Source organism: Ochotona princeps, chromosome 6, assembly GCF_030435755.1.
Source record: "Ochotona princeps isolate mOchPri1 chromosome 6, mOchPri1.hap1, whole genome shotgun sequence".
NCBI classification, from domain to species: domain Eukaryota; kingdom Metazoa; phylum Chordata; class Mammalia; order Lagomorpha; family Ochotonidae; genus Ochotona; species Ochotona princeps.
In genome coordinates, this window is record NC_080837.1 from 74,053,447 (window position 1) to 74,072,622 (window position 19,176).

Sequence of the window (19,176 nt, forward strand, 5' to 3'; positions counted from 1 at the left end):
GACACCTAGCTGAGTCCGGTTTGTGTCTCCCGTACCAGTCATTTTCACAGTTCTGCAGGTGAAGGTCTTGTCTTTCAAGGAACGCTATTGCTTCTCTTTTTTTTTATAGAGGTACAAAATAGGCTCACCTAATTATTACATTTTCAAATATGTAAGTGACAGATGGGTGTGTAAATATATCTTATTCTCAGAGTTTTCCTGATGGACACCTTATCTATTGCCTAAAAATGATTATTACAAGTTTAAGCTTTCCTTGGGCATATTTTTACATAAGTAATAAATGCAGGGGACCAAGCTGTGCTTGGATTTCCAGTAGAAGAAATACAGTTACTTGTGAGTTATCCTAAGCTAGAATGCTGTCTACTCTGTTCAAGTAGGAAAGCAAATTACTATATTGTAGAGTACAGACCTACAAAGCCTGTAAGTGAAGTGTAGTTTCCAGGGAATCTTAAGATCTTCAGTGTTCGTGTGTGTTATACTTGCTGAAACCCATGGCACAGGGACCTTCTTCTGTGATGAGGTTTGTACAGCCAGCTTAGGTAGAATGTGGTCCATGAATATAGTTACAGTGTTACTGTGACTTCTGGTGAAGTCCGAATGAGAAAAGGGCTTGAGGTAGAGATGGGTTTCTGCTTTGCTTGTCATTCTGACAACAATAACACGAATCAAGACTTAGGAAATACTGTGTTGGATAGTTTCTAATTACTGTGTCAGCATGATCAGTCATACCTAAATTTTCCAATTTCCTCAAACAACTTAGCCTGTGTTCATAGTACGTTACAGGAAAAAGCACAAAATTAGTTTCTGTATCTTCATATATTTTCTCTGGTTGCCAAAAAGGTATATTTTGTATAAATGAAATATTTGCCTTTGGCAAAAAGGCCTCTACACCAAAGTCCAATTAATGAATGCAAGAATTAGAAATCATAACTTGGTTTAGTCTGAGGAAAAACAATTCTCTAAACTGTAACCGCGTAGCTGTTTCTTGTTTGCATCAACTTGGGGTGACTGTTATTGTCTCCTGTGAATTCTCTGGGGCAGGGGCCTAACTTTGTTGAATGAGCCAATTGTTTTCCTTTGTGTTGCTCATCTAGTAAGTCCCCATCTGGTTTGTATCAGATTGTTTTCACAGCCAGCACTGCTGCCTTCTCTACATCCTGACACTTGGAGGCCCCGTGCTATCAAAGCACGGCTGCTGCGATGGCCTTGCTGGCAGGGCCCGTCCAGCTGGGCCTCACAGCTTGGAGCTATTACCCCAGTAATGGGAATGGAGAACTGGACTGGCGCTTGTTCCCATTGGTGTTGTGTGTACAGTGAGCAGACACCCCCTCTCCCTCGCTTTCCTCCTCACCTCTCCTCCTTTCTCCCTCACCCTGAAACTTAGCTCAACAGAAAACATTTAAAGCTTTGACTTTAGGATACGGAATGTGCTGTTCTTATTTTCTAGTGGCTTCCTGTATTTGAAAGCTCATTTTTCATTCTTTCACTCTTTCCAAAGTTACTGGGTCTGGCCTTGGGGAAGTGAACTGGTCGCTATGTCACAGTTAATTTTTGTTCCCAAATTTAGTTAAGAATGGTTAGATATGACAAAACTCCTTGTAAAGGCTGCACAGATAAGACAGTGTAGTTTTGGTGATGGTCACAAGCCATGACTGGAGAGGCATTTTCATCTCAGAGAGAGGATTTTCTGTGGATTAGTTTTTGAGGCTCTTCGTTTCAAATTGCTCAGCAATAGTAAGGAGATGCCTCACCTTTGGTGGTCATCGAATGTCATTTCTAGGCATATTATAATAATACTTTCTTGAACAGTCTGTGCCTGCTGTTAGTGTGTTCAGGTTAGAGCCGCAGGCATCGTTGTTGAGTGAGAGTTACAGTTGAGTGTGTGTGCAGTTATGATGCCTTTGCTTTGTAGGCATAAACCAGAATAGCGAACTTTTCTTAGACCAAAACCAGACTCAAATATGCATTTATACAACATGTTGAATTTCAAAATGCTTTCAAGACGAGTTAAGAGCAGAGCTGGTGCTTTCACTCAAGCAAGTGACTCTGACTGAGCATCAAGTATCTTAGCTAGTGAACTGTTTTGAGAAGCAAATTAGAACCCAAGATTCATCCTCTCCTGAATTTTTCAATTTACTGGTATTTCCAGCTTTTAAAAAAAATCATCATGTTTTAATTATATTTTCCATGAATTTTCTTAAGATCTATTTTTATTGGGCAGCAGAGTTACACAGAGAGAGAGAAATGAATCTTCCATCTACTGGTTCACTCCCCAAGCCAGGAGCCAGGAGCTTCTTCTGTGTCGCCCATGTGGGTGCAGGAGCACAGGACTTGGGCCGTGCTTTGCTGTTTTCCCAGGCCACAAGCAGGGAGCTGGGTCAGAACTGGAGCAGCCAGGATGGGAAGCTGGTACTTGCAGGCAGAGGCTTAGCCTGTTGTGTCACTGTGTGCACCCCGTAATTCCAGGTTTCAGGAAAAGAGGGGAATTTATTTTTGTAGTTGGTAGTATAGTCCATGACTTAGCAGTAAGTATTTATTAGATGTTAAAGGCTACCTAGTAATCTAGTAATTTGACTGTTTCATCATTGGAAAACACTACAATGATTTAATTGCAAAACCTATTAATTTTTTTTTTTATTGTTAATTATTTTGCATTATGTGACAGTTTCATAGGCTCTGGGAATCCTCCCCTCCCTCCCCCTCCCCTCCCCCCGGTGGATTCCTCCACCTTGATGCAGTATTACAGTTCAAATTCAATCAAGATTCTTTCATTGCAAACATACCAAGCATAGAGTCCAGCTACTTATTGTCCAGATTGGTTGAACAGTTTCTTGGGGAGACCTTTTCTGGTCTGAAGTTTGAGCTGGCAGAATATCATCACAGTCAATTAAGAGTCCCAATATAACATCAATAGCAATTTGCAATGTTATGGAGTTGACATGGTTTTGAATAACCAGTGTATTAAAAAGAAAAAAAAAAAAAAAAAGGAAAACAAGTCCTAGCCACAACCTATGATTAGCTCATTGACATTTCAATTTAGTTCATATACAGGACCGGCTGCTCTATACCTTAAAATGGCCATAAGGCACCATTCAGCTGTTTCGTGTCCATTTCATCTTAGTATTTAGCCAGTTGTTGTGTTGAAGTAAAATTTTGCTGATCTTGGCAGATTTTAGGATAATCCAGACTGGCTTGTAACTCTAACAAGATATATGTCAACATTTTAGGTGCAGAACATTTTTTTTTTTTGGGGGGGGGTGTGCAGGAAAATCCCCAACACCATGGTGAGGAGTAAAACTAATCTTTGTGACCCACCCAGTGAGGCATGAGCCAATCCATGCCAGCTCTTTCCTGTCAGATTTCAAGTTCTACTTTCTGTTGTTTATTTATTTTAGTTTTTTTTTGTTTTTTTTGTTTTTTTTTTTTTTTAGTTTGTATGATTGTTTGTTTGCTGTGAGGGGTTTTCGAAGCGATCCCGATGGTCATTGCGAGGGAGGGGGGGTCTAGAGGTGGAGCCAGGCTCGGACCAGAGAAAGCTCTCCTCCCTGGTCCCGAAGGACGTTTATTGTTCTTCTGTTTCTGCAGACCACTCAGGGCTTCTGGTTGTCTTTCCGATGACGTTGGTTTCTGCACGGTAGTGTTTGGACTTCTTCCATCCCCTGTGGAAGCTCCGGTTGGGGGTGGGTGACCTCAGAGTACTCGGCCTCCGAGGGCATCCAATTCCCTGTGGCCTCCTTGGCAGTTGGGATATAGTCCTTGTTGCTCGTATTAATAGTTTGTGGTGAAGGTCTGGGAGTCTTCATGGTTGGGATCCAAGCTTCCTCCTTACCACCTGCTCCACTCTGGAGTGCTCCCCTGCTCCACGCACATGACCTCCTGTTAAGAGGTTGTCAGGATCGCACCCGATTCCCCCCTCATGCATTGGTCAAAGCGGCACTAAAAAACCTATTAATTTTTAGAGATTTATTTATCTTTTTTGGAAAGTCAGATATACAGGGAGGAGGAGAGAAAGAGAGGAAGATCTTCCATCTGCTGATTAATTCCCCAAGCGGCCGCAATGGCTGGTGCTGCACCAATCTAAAGGTAGGAACCAGGAGCTTCTTCCCAGTCTCCCATGTGGGTGCAGAGTCCCAATGCCTTGGGCTGTCCTCCACTGCTTTCCCAGGCCACAAGCAGGCAGCTGGATGGGAAAGTGGGGCTGCTGGGATTAGAACCGGTGCCCATATGGCATCCCAGCACGTGCAAGGCGAGGACTTTAGCTGCTAGCCTACTGTACCGGGTCCAGAAAACCTATTATTTTTTTAAATTTTAAACTTTTTGTGGAAAAAAATCTGTATACAGAAAGTGCATCCAGGTATAGAGCTCACATCATGGAATATCCACAAACAGAGCACACTTGAGAACAGTATGCAGGACATCGCAGAGCCCCTCAGAGGCTCCCTGAGGCCTCCAGGGGGAGAAAAGCGCCGTTCTGACGTGTGGTATTTGGACTTCACACACATGGATTCCTACTGTTTGTGCTGCCGCTGGAGGAGATAAAGCTATTGTAGTGGTAAAGCCTCCTTAGTTTCCGAATTGCCACGCACCCTTTATGAAGAGCCATCTGAGAGGAATTTGCTCCAGCGGCAGCCTCCCTCGCTGCTCGCCTGCAGGAAGTGCCTCGTAGATAAAGCTGTCTGCCGAAGCACAGCCTCACTCAACCGTGTTCTCCTGCAGGAATGTCCCAGCAGACATTTTTGCCCCTAAAAGGCAAGACTTGGTCATCACATTGCTCAGCAAAAGTTAAAAATGTCTTGTATTGCACTTTAATAATTAAATGCACAGTAACTAAATCGTATCTACATGGAAGACCTGTCAGTCTCCTGTTTTCTGAAGTAACAGTCCACTTCTTGGTAGTTGGATGGAAGCTTCTGTGCCAAGATCTACCTCTGGAAATACTGCTATCTGATAGAGTTGATGTGCCTGTAGATGTGTAGCTAAGAAGTCATTTAATTTGCAAGATCTGACCAGATCATTTGTTTTTAAAAGTTCTAACACTTTTTATATATTCTTAAAAAACATATTTCTGTATGTTTTTCTGTGAACTCCAATGAGTGTAAAATGGCAACTATCATGAATGTAACTAATTTTACATGAATATTAGATTTGCTTTAGGTGTTGATTTAGATTTATTAGATTTGTTCTAAACTCAGCATCTTCCATTTAACATTCTGTTCTCCAATGTTTATTTTCCTGTATTTTGAAGTCAGTCTTGGCTAGGCCAAAACGAGGAGCCAGAAGTCCGTCAGATCTGCTGTGGGAATAGGGGACCCAAATGCTTGAGCCCTCATCTGTTGCCTCTTGGGATGCAGAAGCATTAGTAGAAATTTGTAGATTAAATAATTAGAAATGTCAGTGAGCACCGCATTTCTTTGATTTTGGAGTATAAAGTTCTACAAGCTTGACAGCGATATTCAGAAGATGTTGACCTGGTTATAGTTTTATGCACCGCTTCATTTTTTAAATTTTCTATTGATTGGAAAGGCAGAGGCACAGAGACATTGTCCATCTGACTGGTTCACTCCACAAATCCCCGCAGCAGCTGGGGCTGGGTCGGGCTGAAGCTGAGAGGCAGGGGCTCCCCCCAGGTCTCCCACGTGAGTGGCTGGTACTAAGGCAGCCGTTCCTTGCTGCTCCCCAGGCGTGTGTGAGCAGGACGCTGGGATGGAGAGCACAAGTAGGACTTGAACCTGGGCACTGCAGTGTGGGATCCAGATGTGGGAAGCAGCGGCTTAGCCACTGTGCCAAGCACCTGCCTGTGTTTGCCACTTGAATCTGCAGCTGTAGGCTACAGTACTTCCCCTTCCAGGAATCTCCATTATTCCACCAGTGAGAATAATGCAACCACTACTTACACTAATAGTAAATTACAAATAATAACTCTGATATTGAGTGTTGAGTTTGTTTTTTAGAATTTCATTTTTAGGAGATGCCATTGCAGGAATCAAGCTTTTCCTCCAGATTCAGTTGAAGAAATTTTCATTTATGTATTATAACTATTACATGTTGCTGCTGTTATCATTTTTGTACACTTTCTGTGTATTACATACTCAGAAAATTTTTCAACTCAGTTCTGTCATATTCACATTTTACATTTGAGGAACATGAGACTCAGCATCACTACTTCATTGTACTTGTCCCAGACTAAGGGGTCTTCATAGCAGAAGAGTACTGTAAGGTGGCCCCGATCCCAAAGAGGCAGCGCTGGGAAAAGCAGGAACTCTTCCTTCTCTTAGAGGCAGAGTGGAAGTCGGTTTATTTATTTATTTATTTATTTATTTTTGAGAGAGAGGGACAGAGATCTTCTGTCTGCTGGTTCTCTCTAAATGGCCAGGGTCACACACAAGGATGTCCACGGCCGAGCCTCTAAGTCATCATCTCTTGCTTTGGCAGGCATATTAGCAGAGAGCTAGATTGGAAGCTGAGCAGCTGGGACTTGACCATGCTAGAATTACAGTGGCTTAACCCACTGGACCCCGGCAGCAGGCCTGCACAGCAGTCAGGCGATAATGCTCAGCGTCCTGAATCCAGTTGTGTTCATTTGTTGTGTAATCCACTGGGAATTTTTCTGAAATAAAAGCAACTTGAGAGATGACTGATTTTTCTCTAAAAAAAAAAAAAAGAGAGAGAGAGAGAGAGTACTGATTATGCCATATTATAAATTTTTTCCCACATCACTCAGCCTTAAGAATCTGAAGCAGCAGTTACTGATGGTCACGGCTGCCTGAGTCAGGGTGGGCCTATGGCCTTGGTACCCAGGCTGCTGTCTTGGCACCACGGCTGTGTGTGTGTGTGTGTGTGTGTGTGTGTGTGTGTGTGTGCGCGCACGCGCACGCTGCGGCCTCTCTGCCTCTTGATTCTCTGGACTTCAAAGAGTTCTTCCTTTAGACTATTTCATTTAATGTTTGGGTTTTGTTTTGGCTTATTGGTGTTTTTCTACGTTGTGCCAACTGACAGTCTCTTTGGATTTTCTATACAGTTGTGTTGAGCAGTATGCCCAGGCTGGCATGAGGGACAGAGATCCTAGGCTCCTAGGCTTTTTTTTTTTTTTGTAATGATTAAATGCTTTGGTAAGAGATTCTGTGAAAACTGTTAACCATGGAAGAAATTCATTTAATATGAATCAAAAATTCTCTCTTGACCCTTTGCTCCCTCTTTCTCTCATCTTTGATGCCTGGAGGTATTCATCAACAGCCATTAAAATGTAACTAACTTCCTTCTGTACATTGTGGGCACTAGATCAGCCTTCTGGCTTTATGAAAATAACCGTAGTGGTATATTTGGCTTGTGTTAGTAAGGAGTAAAAGTGAATCATGATTCTGTCTGTGCTCAACTGGTTGACTTTTAAAGTATTTTTAAAATATGTACTTCCACCAGGTGATATGGATCGAACACTGATTGAACCCAGTCTGTACCTTTCATCTGTATTTACAGGTGAAGTTTTTATTTTAAAGGTTGTTAAAGTAGATGCTTGGGTTTTTCTCATTTTCTTATGATTTCTTTTTCTCAATATTAGTTTAGAAATACCTATAAATTCACCCCAGAACTCTCTTTGTACGCTATACTCAACTCTCCAAAAGGCACAAGTTAGGGTACTAAAAAAATCCATCATTTCCCTTTGGAAAGTGTCAGCAGTGTTGGACTAAAAGGCTGCAGGTGCGGTATTCAGAGCACGCAGGATAGTACTGGAGATAATTCCGTCTGGGGGAGGTTATTTGTTGCGACAGGGCAGTGTTTAAACTTTGAAGTCAGTTTTAAACAAAGTAAAGCAGCTGGAACCTGGCATAAGAAGAAACAAATCTTTCACATTAACCATTGCTTTACAGAGAAGGAAGAATTGGAGTTGTTTTTACAGGTGCCGGTACATTTATTCTTCCTATAGGAACTGCTTTATTTTTATCTTAAATTATAAACTTTAAAATAAGCATGTGTCAGTTCATTTCAAAAGCAAAAGTAATTGTAAGCTCAAAAAATGTAATAGGATTTATATGTCTAAAATGTATTTTGAGATAAAACTGTTGTAACAGTTTCAATCACCCTTTTAAACATGAAAGTAAGAACTGTTTGCTAATGACTAATTCTGGAAAGCAGAGGCCAATAAGGTATTACATATGAAGCTTAACATCGGATGACAAGGCCCTTCATCAGACTTCTGTTTGTTCTGGAGCACTGGAGCTGCGAGGTTGCGAAATCCACAGGGCTGGGTGCTGAGTAGGTGAGGAGGAGCTGAGTGCAGCATCACGATCGGTTAGCAGCTGCTTACTCCGGACCAGCCCAGGGCGGGATGGGAAAAATGCTGCAAGAAGTCAGCAAAACCCAGCTGAAATTATGTAACACCTCAGAGACAGCTGGGAGGCACCTGCACTGCTGGAACTCATGGCAGATTTTTTAAGACAAGATCTGGTAAAGGTGATTCTAAGTTTAAGTCTAAGTAGCCAAGAGGAACCACAGACTTCCTAGGTAGAAACCAGTGTGTTTGGTTCAGCAGTCATTTCAAGGCCAGAGTTGTGCTGTACCTTCATAGCATGCAGTGGTCAACATGCAGCCCAGTCCCAGCTGGAGCGCCTGGTTAACAGGAGCGACAGGCTCACAAACCAGCAACAATCCAGGAGGAGAGCTCCCAGCTCCTTCCTGCACTAGTCCTGCAGAGGCTGCGAGTCTCTGGCTCTGAAGGTACCCATTGTCCAGTGGAAGTGACAGACACACAAAGAAGCAATTACAGTGCAGCTTGCTAAGCATTGCAATCAACTTGCCTTCAGAGAACAAGGCATCTACGATTAACAGGCGAGGAACTCCTGGCATTTCGCTACTGCTGCTGTGCAAACAGCACAGACAGTGGGATCCATTTGCACGGGGGCCAGGCTCTCCTGTAAGTAAAGCTCACCTAAATGTTTGAGAACCACAGACTCTTTAAGACACTGACAACTGTGACCACTTATCTCCCTCCAAAATTCTTCTTGTATGAAAATAATTTTCCTGAAGTTGGTATTCACAGAGCTGTAGTCACCTGCTCATGACGCTGGGATAAGATCTCCTGTGTACTTGGATGGGAGGTTGTTACATTTGTTTTCTTCTGACTTTTGTTATTAAACACACCCTTATAAGGAACCAAGCTCTGTCTATAGAAAAACCCAGTACTGAGCAATTGAATGTCATTCCACAGCACTAGTGTTGTAGCTCCTCAGGTTAAGCTGCCGCCTGTGAAGCCAGCATCCTGTATCCTACACGGAGCTTCTGGTCCAGCTACCACTACGCTTGGGAAAGTGATGAAAGGTGGCATAAATATTTGGGCCCCTAATCACCCGCATGGGAGATCCAATTGGAGCTCCAGGCTTAGGCCTTGCCCAGCCCTCGTCATAGTGTCCATTTGGGAAGTGAATCAATAGATGGAAGATCTTTCTCTCTGTTTCTAATTCTCATTCTCTCACATTCTGTCTCTCAAAAAAACAAAGAATCTTACCCAAAATAAAGTCATTCCACTGTCTGATCTGATAGAACACCATACAGTCTAGTGCAAGTCACTGGCCTGTGCTCCAAGTCACTGCTTGGTCAGCATGAGGAATTTGGAGAGCTGTAGCCCTCTAAGGAACTACTGAGATCATCGCTCCTTCTCTCTGCTCGTCTTGTGTTGTGTTAGGAGACAGTGCTGTGGGTTCCTCTCAGTTTGCAAATAGCAAGGTATAATAAGTGAGGAGTGAGTCATAGGTTAAAACCTACTGCTGAAATGGATTATCTAAACCTTAAAGGCCTTTACAAAACTATGTTGTGTGTATTAAAAACACATATACAATGTAGAGGCAACATTTTATTTTTTTATTTTTTTTAAAGATTTATTTTATTTTCATTACGAAGTCAGATATACAGAGAGGAGGAGAGACAGAGGAAGATCTTCGTCCCATGATTCACTCCCCAAGTGAGCCACAACGGGCCGGTGCTGCGCCAATCCGAAGCCAGGAGCCAGGAGTTCCTCCGGGTCTCCCACACGGGTGCAGGGTCCCAAGGCTTTGGGCTGTCCTTGACTGCTTTCCCAGGCTACAAGCAGGGAGCTGGATGGGAAGTGGAGCTGCTGGGATTAGAACTGGTGCCCATATGGGATCCCGGGGCGTTCAAGGCGAGAACTTTAGCCACTAGGCCATGCCGCCGGGCCCTGAGAGGCAACATCTTAAATGAATATTAAAGATGCCATATCATTAGCAGTTTTACATAGAAAAAATTACTTTTGGGTTTTCTTCTCCTTAGTCTTCCAAATTCAATGTCAAACAACAGAAAACATGAAAAAATTTATTTTTCAGGGTCTGGCATGATAGCCTGGTGACTAAATCCTTGTCTTACATCCACTGGGATCCCATTTGGGCACCAAATTGTATCCTGGCTGCTCCACTTCCCATCTAGCTCCATGCTTGTAGTCTGGGAAGGCAGTAGAGGGTGGCCTGAAGCCTTGAGACCCTGCACCCACATGGGAGACCGAGAAGAGTTTCCTGACTCCTGGCTTTGGATCAGCTCAGCTCCGGCTGTTGTGGTCACTTGGGGAGTGAACCAGTGAATGAAAGATCTTTGTCTCCTTATATCTTTCTCTCTATATATCTGCCTTTCCAATAAAAATAGATCTTTAAAAAATTACTTTTCAGGGCCTAGTGTGGTGGCCTAGCAGCTAAAGTCCTCGCCTTGAATGCGCCAGAATCCCATATGGGTGCTGGTTCTAAACCCAGCGGCTCCACTTCCCATCCAGCTCCCTGCTTGTGGCCCGGGAAAGCAGTCGAGGACGGCAAAGCCTTGGGACCCTGCACCTGCATGGGAGACCTGGAAGAGGCTCCTGGCTCCTGGCTTTGGATTGGCGCAGCACCAGCTGTTGTGGCTCACTTGGGGAGTGAATCATTAAACAGAAGAACTTCCTCTCTGTCTCTCCTCTCTGTATATCTGACTTTCCAATAAGAATAAAATAAATCTTTAAAAATTACTCTTCAGCTCCAGGTATGTCTTTAAATTATTAATTTGTGTATATATTTGAGGAACAGAGAGAGGGGAAAAGAGAAAACACATTCATTGCATCACTCTACAAGTGCCCTCAACAGCCAGGGCTGAACCAGGGAGCTGGGAACTCAGTTCAGATTTCCCATGTGGGTAGCAAGAGGCCAACTACCTATCATCATTGCTTCCCAGGGCCTGCATTAGCAGGAGCCAAAAGTCAGGAGCCAGAGCTGAGAGTGGAACACAAGTAGTCTGATGTGGGATGGTGGATATATATATATTTTTAAATTTGATATGTGGATATCTTAACTGTTAAGATACACTAAAAAGGAATTTTGAATGTTTTTAAAATGTACTGTTATATCCTAGAACTTGTCAACACATGGTGTGACCTTGTGACTTTCCCAGTTTAACTTCGTGCCAGGTTAAATGACACAGTGTAAGCCTATGCAATCAAGGGAATAGTCTTACTTTCTTTTGAAGACCTGAGAACAGCTGTTGCAACAATTACATCATAGAGTAATGACTGAGAAGACCTTGAAACATCAAACTGTGTTAAATAGAGATTGAAGATTTATATTTATTGTAGTGTTAATTTACCAAGGTATTATGTCTTTTCTTTAAAAGAAATGTAAGTTCTTTGAGGACTTTAAAATTGAGCATTACCATTTTCGCTTGTTAACACTGGCCAAAGTGATATATTTTTGAGTGTTCCCAATCAAAAAAAGTTATCTTGCAAAGTTTTAAACTGTGATTGTTTAAGTGAACTTTAAAATATCTTTCCGCTGCGTGGCCTAGCAACTAAAGTCCTCGCCTTGAACGCCCCCGGATCCCATATGGGCGCCGGTTCTAATCCCGGCAGCTCCACTTCCCATCCATCCCTGCTTGTGGCCTGGGAAAGCAGTTGAGGACGGCCCAATGCATTGGGACACTGCACCCGCGTGGGAGACCCGGAAGAGGTTCCAGGTTCCTGGCTTCGGATCGGCGCGTACCGGCCCGTTGCGGCTCACTTGGGGAGTGAATCATGGGACGGAAGATCTTCCTCTCTGTCTCTCCTCTGTGTATATCTGGCTGTAATAAAAAAATCAATAAATCTTTAAAAAAAAAATATCTTTCTAAGGGCTCGGCAGCGTGGCCTAGTGGCTAAGGTCCTCGCCTTGATCCCATATGGCCGCTGGTTCTAATCCCGGCAGCTCCACTTCCTCTCTGTCTCTCCTCCTCTCAGTATATCTGACTTTGTAATAAAAATAAAATAAATTAAAAAAAAAAAATCTTTCCAAAATATACACCCAAATGTAATTTTAATAAGGTGGTACGTAAGCCGGCACAGCTATTGCGTTTGCCTGCCTTCCCATGGCTCTGTTTCTCTCCCCCCCCCTTGTTGTGTCTCAGGGAGGCATTCTTTTCTTTCTCCTAATCTGAGTACCTTTTACATCCCACTCTCTCTTCTGACAGACCCGATGTTGACCTGTCATGAAGTGACTTGTGCTGGAAACCTCCTCACTACTGCCTCTCTCTTTAACTGTCTCCGCAATTACACACCACTGCTTAAATGGAATTTCGTTCAGCCACCTTTAAACATCATTGCTTTTTTTATTGCGGATAATTAGTTCATTTAGTACAAAGGACAATTGAGTTATAGTCTTAAGCTCTGTTAGCTATGAATTAGACTAATTCTCTTGAATTCCGTCCTAACCTTATATGACTCTTGGCTCTTCCAGGTCTTTCCCTACTTAGCTGACACTTCCCTTTTGTTTTTCCTTTATTCATTTTTCTTCGTGCTTGTCCAGATTTTTGTCATTTCTGTTCTCAGTTTGTCTCTCTCCCTATTATGGTTCTCCTTATTATGTCTGTGTGGATGATTGCTAATTGTATCTCTCAAACTACCTTGCAGTCTTTGAAATCTTTGACTATTGTTGCCTACTGGAAAATTCCATTTATACATCTTGCAGGCATTCAGATTCATCCATGATATAACTAGTCCCAGTATCTCTCCATCTGTCTGTACTTCCATAGCCTGCAAGTTTGTTTATATTTTCATTATCGCCTACTTGACTAACCAGATCTGTCATTTCAGAAGCCAACTGGATTCTTTGTACCTGCCGAGTCTCTCTAAAGGATCTTTGCTTCATTTTCACTGCAAGAGCCTTCGCTTCTTCCATAGATTATTTTCATGGAGCCTTTCTCTTGCTCCTGTTTTCCACCTAGCTATTAATATTCTCTTTTCCAAAATATTTCTGTTCATATGGATCCTCTGTTGAGGGTGTTCTTGATTCCTCATTGGCTACAGGATTCAGTCCTGGCCTTCTTAACAGCTCATCTCTCACTGTTGGTCCTGCCCACGGCCCACACTTTGCCCTCAGCACATTAGAGTTCCCAGAATATACTGACTTTATGTTGACTTTGTTTCATTATTGTCTTTGCCTTCATTGTTTTCCTCTGTCTTTCCTCTATCAACTCAAGTACTACTTTAACTAATTTTTTTAGTTTATCTCTACTAATAAAATAATGAGCATGTTAGGATGAGGGTTCAGTCTTTTTCATCTTGTGTCCTCTTGGCCCTGTCTTGGCCCCATCTGTACAGTGGATCAATAGTATGTGCCTTTGGAAAAGCTCCCTCTATGTCTCTGAGCCTCAGCTACCTTGTCCGTCTCCCAGAACTACTGTTGGGATCAGATAAGATGATAGGGGAAAAGATGTTCACAAAACTCTATAAATGCAAGGCAGTAGGGCAAGGAGTGACTTTTCAGTTATTGAATTTACTGTTTCCTTGAGGCTTTGCAACTCTTTGAGATGAAGTTACACTTGTAGGGACTGGTGTTATGGCTCATTTTGCTAATCCTCCACCTGTATGCACCGACATTCCATATTGGCTCAAGTTCATATGCTGCCTCGTCCACCTCTCATCCAGTTCCCTGCTTATGTCCCAGGAAAGCAGCGGAGAATGTTCCAAAGCCTTGGGACCCTGCAGACACGTAGGAGACCTGGAGGAGATTCCTGACTCCTGACTTTGGATCAGCTCAGCATTGGCCTTTGTGGCCATTTGGGCAGTGATCCAGCAGATGGAAGATCAAGCGTTCTCTCTCTCTCTTTGTAAATCTGCTTTTCAAATAAAAATAGTTTTCTGGAAAGTTACAGTTGTTGCTCTGTCATTGAGCAGATTAGCATTTTTGCACACAGAAAATGAAGGTACATATAAAGTGGTTTTGTGAAATTATGTAACAGAAAGAGATTTGGCATTGGTTTAGTTTTTGGCAGGTGTGATTCAAGAATGGAGTTTTTCTTAAGAATAATTGAGGGATTATGTTGTTAAATTGACTGCATGGGTAGGAAATTAACTTACCCAAGAGCTTACGTAAGGGACTCTGTCAATGTTTGTTTTTACTTCAGTGACAAGATCATCTTTGGTAGTGAATAATTCCCTTGATTATTTTGTATACACTGCATTCTTTGCTTTGTCCAGTGTAAAAATAATGCTTGTGTCCTATAAAGGCTTTTATAAACCTGGGCTTTACTGTGTCTTAGTTTTAGTTTTCTTCATATCCTGACAGAGCTAAATTTCATAATAGATACTTTCCACGAACTTCACGAAGATCCTGCGTACTATCATCCTACTTGACATATCAGGACGCTGAACTTTTGAGTGATAAAATAACTTCCTCCAGGTCGCGCAGCCAGGAAGAGATCACATCTGCATTTCAGAGGCCCTTTAGTCCAGCCTGTCTTCCCCGACATTAACACCCGGGCCACATGCCAAAATGCTCGCAGACTTTCCACAGCTGTGTCTGTGAGGGTGGGAGTGACAGTGGGCAGAAGGAGGGCTGTATGTTATCTCTGCCGGGTTGGGAGCCGCTGGAGAGGTTCCCTGGTGCAGTGGTGGTCTTGGTCTCCTCGCTGAGCTGAATGCGTCTCTCCTTTGCACAGGTGGTGAAGCAGCTGAGCAGGCGTGCCGCGCCAGGATGTCGGTGACGCTGCCCTCGGTGAAGCTGGAGGAGTGCTCCCAGTCGCCGAGCGCCAGCACGCTGCAGGGCGACTCAGAATCCTCAGGGACAGATACCTTCTAGGCGGAAAGCAAATTGCATGGTGACAGTCACACACTGATCTTAAAGCCATTTTACTTTGACTTAAAATTGTCTGTCAAACTGTTTGGGTCTTTGAGTATGTCCTGCAACATTATTTCTATCTTGTTTTAAACAAAATGCAAACTATCATTGGATAATTCAGGTGAAATTTTTAAATAAAACAAGCCTTTGTGAGTCTGGCTGTGAGTTTCTTCAAAGCCTGAAGTAGCATAAGCTAGTGAGATACGCATGCCTTTGAGCAACTAAGAATTTCTTCAACATGAACAGCTACTTGTCTGTGCATATGAAATTCTGTAGCTCAAGGTTATTCATTACAACTTTAAAAAATAGCAAAAAACTTGGAAACAATCTAATGCCTATTAATGAAGGACTGGTTAAAAAAGTGAGGTTTGGAGATGGCGTTATGGCACAGCCACCTCCATCCCATATGGGCACAGGTTCAAGTTCCGGCTGCTCCATCTCCAGTCCAGCTCCCTGCTAGTGCACCTGGGAAAGCCGCAGGAGATGGCCCAAGTGCTTGTGGCCCAGTGATCCACGTGGAGACGTGGATGGAGGCAGATGGCGTTCCCACCCCAGCTGTTTGTGACCATTTCAGTAATGAACCAGTGGATGGAAGATGTCTTTCTCTTTTCACCTCTCCCTTTCTGTATTTCTGCCTTTCAAATAAATAAGGTCTTTAGAGGGGTATTAAAGATGAGGTTCTATTGATCTAATGGCATAAGAAAAACTATTTGTGTGGAGTGATCTCTGGATACACTGTGAGAGTGAAAAATTTTACCATGTGCAAAATAGTGTGTGAAATCTGCTGCCATTACTTAAAATGAGGTAAGGAGCAGCCCAAATACACAACCCCTGTAGACACATATGCTTGCATGTGTGTGTGTGTGTGTGTGTGTAAATATGTTTGGAGGGATAAACAAACTGTTCACTGGCCAGGCAAGAATTGATGTCTGAGTGGTGAGAGAGGGTTATGGATAGGAGTCAAAGATGACTGTGGTTACCATGTTTTTGAACTTCACTTGTAACAGGAAAAATGACAAGTGAGGCAGATTTTTAAATTTTATAAAGACCTGTGAAACATGTAGCTATGTTACCTTTCAAAATATATATAAAATTAAAAGAAAGGAAAAAGCAGAGCTTGTATAATATAATCAAACAGTGTAGGTTCTAGTTGTACTTTGTATTGCTGTTTGCTCCATGGTAGGGGACAAAGTAGCCCATTGTGTGGGCTGTGTTGTGTTAATGGACCTAACACTTGTTTAGCATAACACTGAGAGTTAGTTATAGTGTATGTGTGTGCAGGGGGTGTGTGTGTTTGAATTTGAGTATGAGGACAAGGGCTCGGGGTGGGCATGACTAGACAGGCAGTGGTATCCAGCAGCGTAAGTGGGGCTGGATAGTGGGGTCAGTTGGGCTGAGCTAGGCTGCAGCACCCATCCATGTGTACAACGGCTGAATGGGATACAGGACCAACTGGACCAGTCTGTTGCGTGAAAGAGTATGCTTAGGATCCAGGGCTGGGGCAGGTCTACTGGGGGTTATTCAGGGTTGCTCCAGCTGGGCTACAGTTCCTGTTTAGTGTGTGTGAGGGCTGAGTGTGTGATGAGCAGAGTTAGGCTGGGCTGCAGCATCTATTGGTTTGCATATGAGATGGGGCTGGAGACAGAACTTATCCAGCACCAGTGCAACCACCAGTGTATGTAGGCTGAGGCAGGGGACAGACTGAGCTGGACCCCACGTTGGCTGGCACACAAAAGTGACAGGTCTGGGATCACCTCTGGCAAGGTTTCTTTGGTTCTCACACTCACCAGTAGGAGTTGTAACCCATCAGAGAGGTGCCCACACCTCTCTCCCAGCCATGGCTCTTGCATTTTCCAGGTGGTTCTGCAGTCTAGCTTGACAGGCTTTGCCCCCAGTCTTAGCACTTGCTACCTTATGCTGCAGCATAGCCCAACCATCCTGCACTTACTCTGGCTCATGCATGCACCAATGGGTACAGTCTGTTAGCCCAGCCTGGCTTTCCCCCAACCCTGTTCACATGCAGGCCAACAGGTGTAGCCCTGCCTGGCCTATTCTGTCCCCAGTCTCAGCTCTCAGGCTCACCAGTGGGGCAGTGACCCAGCAGGAGAGCCTCCTGCAGCCTCACCACTGGACTTCCATCCCACGGGTCTCACATGCACTGGTACTGCAGCCTAGTCTGGCATGGCCCACCTCACCTTAGCATTTGCCAGCAGGTGCTGTATTCTGCCCTGGCCTGCTCCCCCAGTTCCAGCTCGCATGTGTGCTAGTCTGGGCTACTTCGAGCCTTGGTTCTTGTGCTCACCTACAGGGACTGCATTCTGACAAAGGAGTTCTTCTATCAGGTCTCCTCCATGAAAGATCTTGTGCACACTGGTGGGTACTTTGGCCCAGACTGACTTAGCCCATCTCCTGTCCTGGCATGAACAGTGGCCTTCCCCAACCAGCCCACACCCATTCTGGTTCTTACTGTTGGGTGTTACAACCTAGCCACACCTGGTCCACACCCTAACTTAGCTCTCACATGGTTTAGCGGGTGCCAAGACCTAGCCTAGCCTTTCCTATGCCTACCCTTGCTCTCAAGAGCAGCAGTGAGTTCTGGAGTCTAGCCCAGTCTGGCCTTCCGTAGACCCAGTCTACATCCATGCTGAGGTGCTACAGTCATGTCCATCCCAGAACACTGACCCCATTCCTGCTGTCATACTCACCAATAGGAACCGCAACCCAGCCAGGGCATCCCCTTAGCTCCCCAGCCACACCTATTTCCTCCACAGATCTTGCAAAAGCCAGCAGCTGCTCTGAACCAGCTCAGCATAGCCCGTCTCCCATCTTGTTTTTTTGCGATTGGATGCTGCAGCCTGATCTGTCCCAGCCTGACCCCGTTCCCAACCCTCATTGTCGGATGCTATATCCTAGCCCTGCCCAGACTACTCTCATCCCTGGCTCATGCAAACCAGTAGGTGTAGCCTAGCCTAGCATGACCTGTACTCCAGCATGGCTCCTGCACTTGCCAGAGAATTAAGGTTGGTCTGGTCCTGCCTGGCCCACCCCTTTCTAGTACCAACCCAAACAGTTGCCAACAGGTGGAGCTACCTTGCCCCCTCCATCCTGTCTTTTGTATGAGCTGATGGATATTGCACTCCAGAACGCCCCACACCCTAGTTATTCTTGGGTGCACCTGTGGGGGCTGGGGCCTGGACCTGCCCAGCCTGTTCTCAACCCCAGTACCTATGAATGTCAGAGGGTTCCATGGTTATGCCTGGCTCAGCCCGTCACCAGCCCCAGCTCTTAAGCAAACCAGCAGAAATTGCAGTTCCTCACGGGTGGGCCTACAAATCCCCCACAGAGGGCCTGGCACGGTGGCCTAGTGGCTATAGTCCTCGCCTTGAACGCGCCGGGATCCCATATGGGCACTAGTTCTAATCCCGGGAGTCCTACTTCCCATCCAGCTCCCTGCTTGTGGCCTGGGAAAGCAGACTGCTTTCCATCAGATAGAAGAACTTCTTCTCTGTCTCTCCTCGTCTCTCTTTCTATATATGTCTGACTTTGCAATAAAAATAAAATAAATCTTTTTTTAAAAGAAAGAAAGATCTTCCATCCGATGATTCACTCCCCAGGTGAGTGCAACGGCCGGTGCTGCGCCAATCCAAAGCCAGGAGCCAGGAACCTCCTCCGGGTCTCCCACGCGGGCGCAGGGTCCCAGGGATTTGGGCCGTCCTTGACTGCATTCCCAGGCCACAAGCAGGGAGCTGGATGGGAAGTGGAGCTGCTGTGATTAGCACCAGCCCCCATATGGGATCCCGGCACGTTCAAGGTGAGGACTTTAGCCGCTAGGCCATGCCGCCGGGCCCAAAATAAATAAATCTTAACAAAAACAAAAACAAAAAAAAACAAGTCCCCCACAGAATCTTCCCCTAGACCTGCTTCTCATGCTGGTTGGTGTCATGGCCCAGCCTAACATTACTTGTCCTCTGTTCCAACTCTCGCTGGTGGTTACTGAGATCTAGCCTTGCCAGTTTCCCAGCCTAGCTTTAGTGTGTGCCTGTGGTCAGCTATGGTCCATGCTAAC

At 44.5% G+C, this 19,176-nt stretch overlaps 1 protein-coding gene across 1 annotated transcript in view; it reads left to right on the plus strand.

The window, feature by feature from the left end:
- KIAA0586 (KIAA0586 ortholog) overlaps nucleotides 1–15,269 on the plus strand; it is a 110,489-nt gene extending 95,220 nt beyond the window's left edge. Inside the window, exons 30-31 of the mRNA XM_058665415.1 lie at nucleotides 7,417–7,473; nucleotides 14,932–15,269. Of these exons, the coding sequence (XP_058521398.1) occupies nucleotides 7,417–7,473; nucleotides 14,932–15,071 (197 nt within the window). The 3' untranslated portion in view covers nucleotides 15,072–15,269. The remainder of the gene's footprint in view (nucleotides 1–7,416; nucleotides 7,474–14,931) is intronic.
- The last annotated feature ends 3,907 nt before the right edge of the window (nucleotides 15,270–19,176 follow it).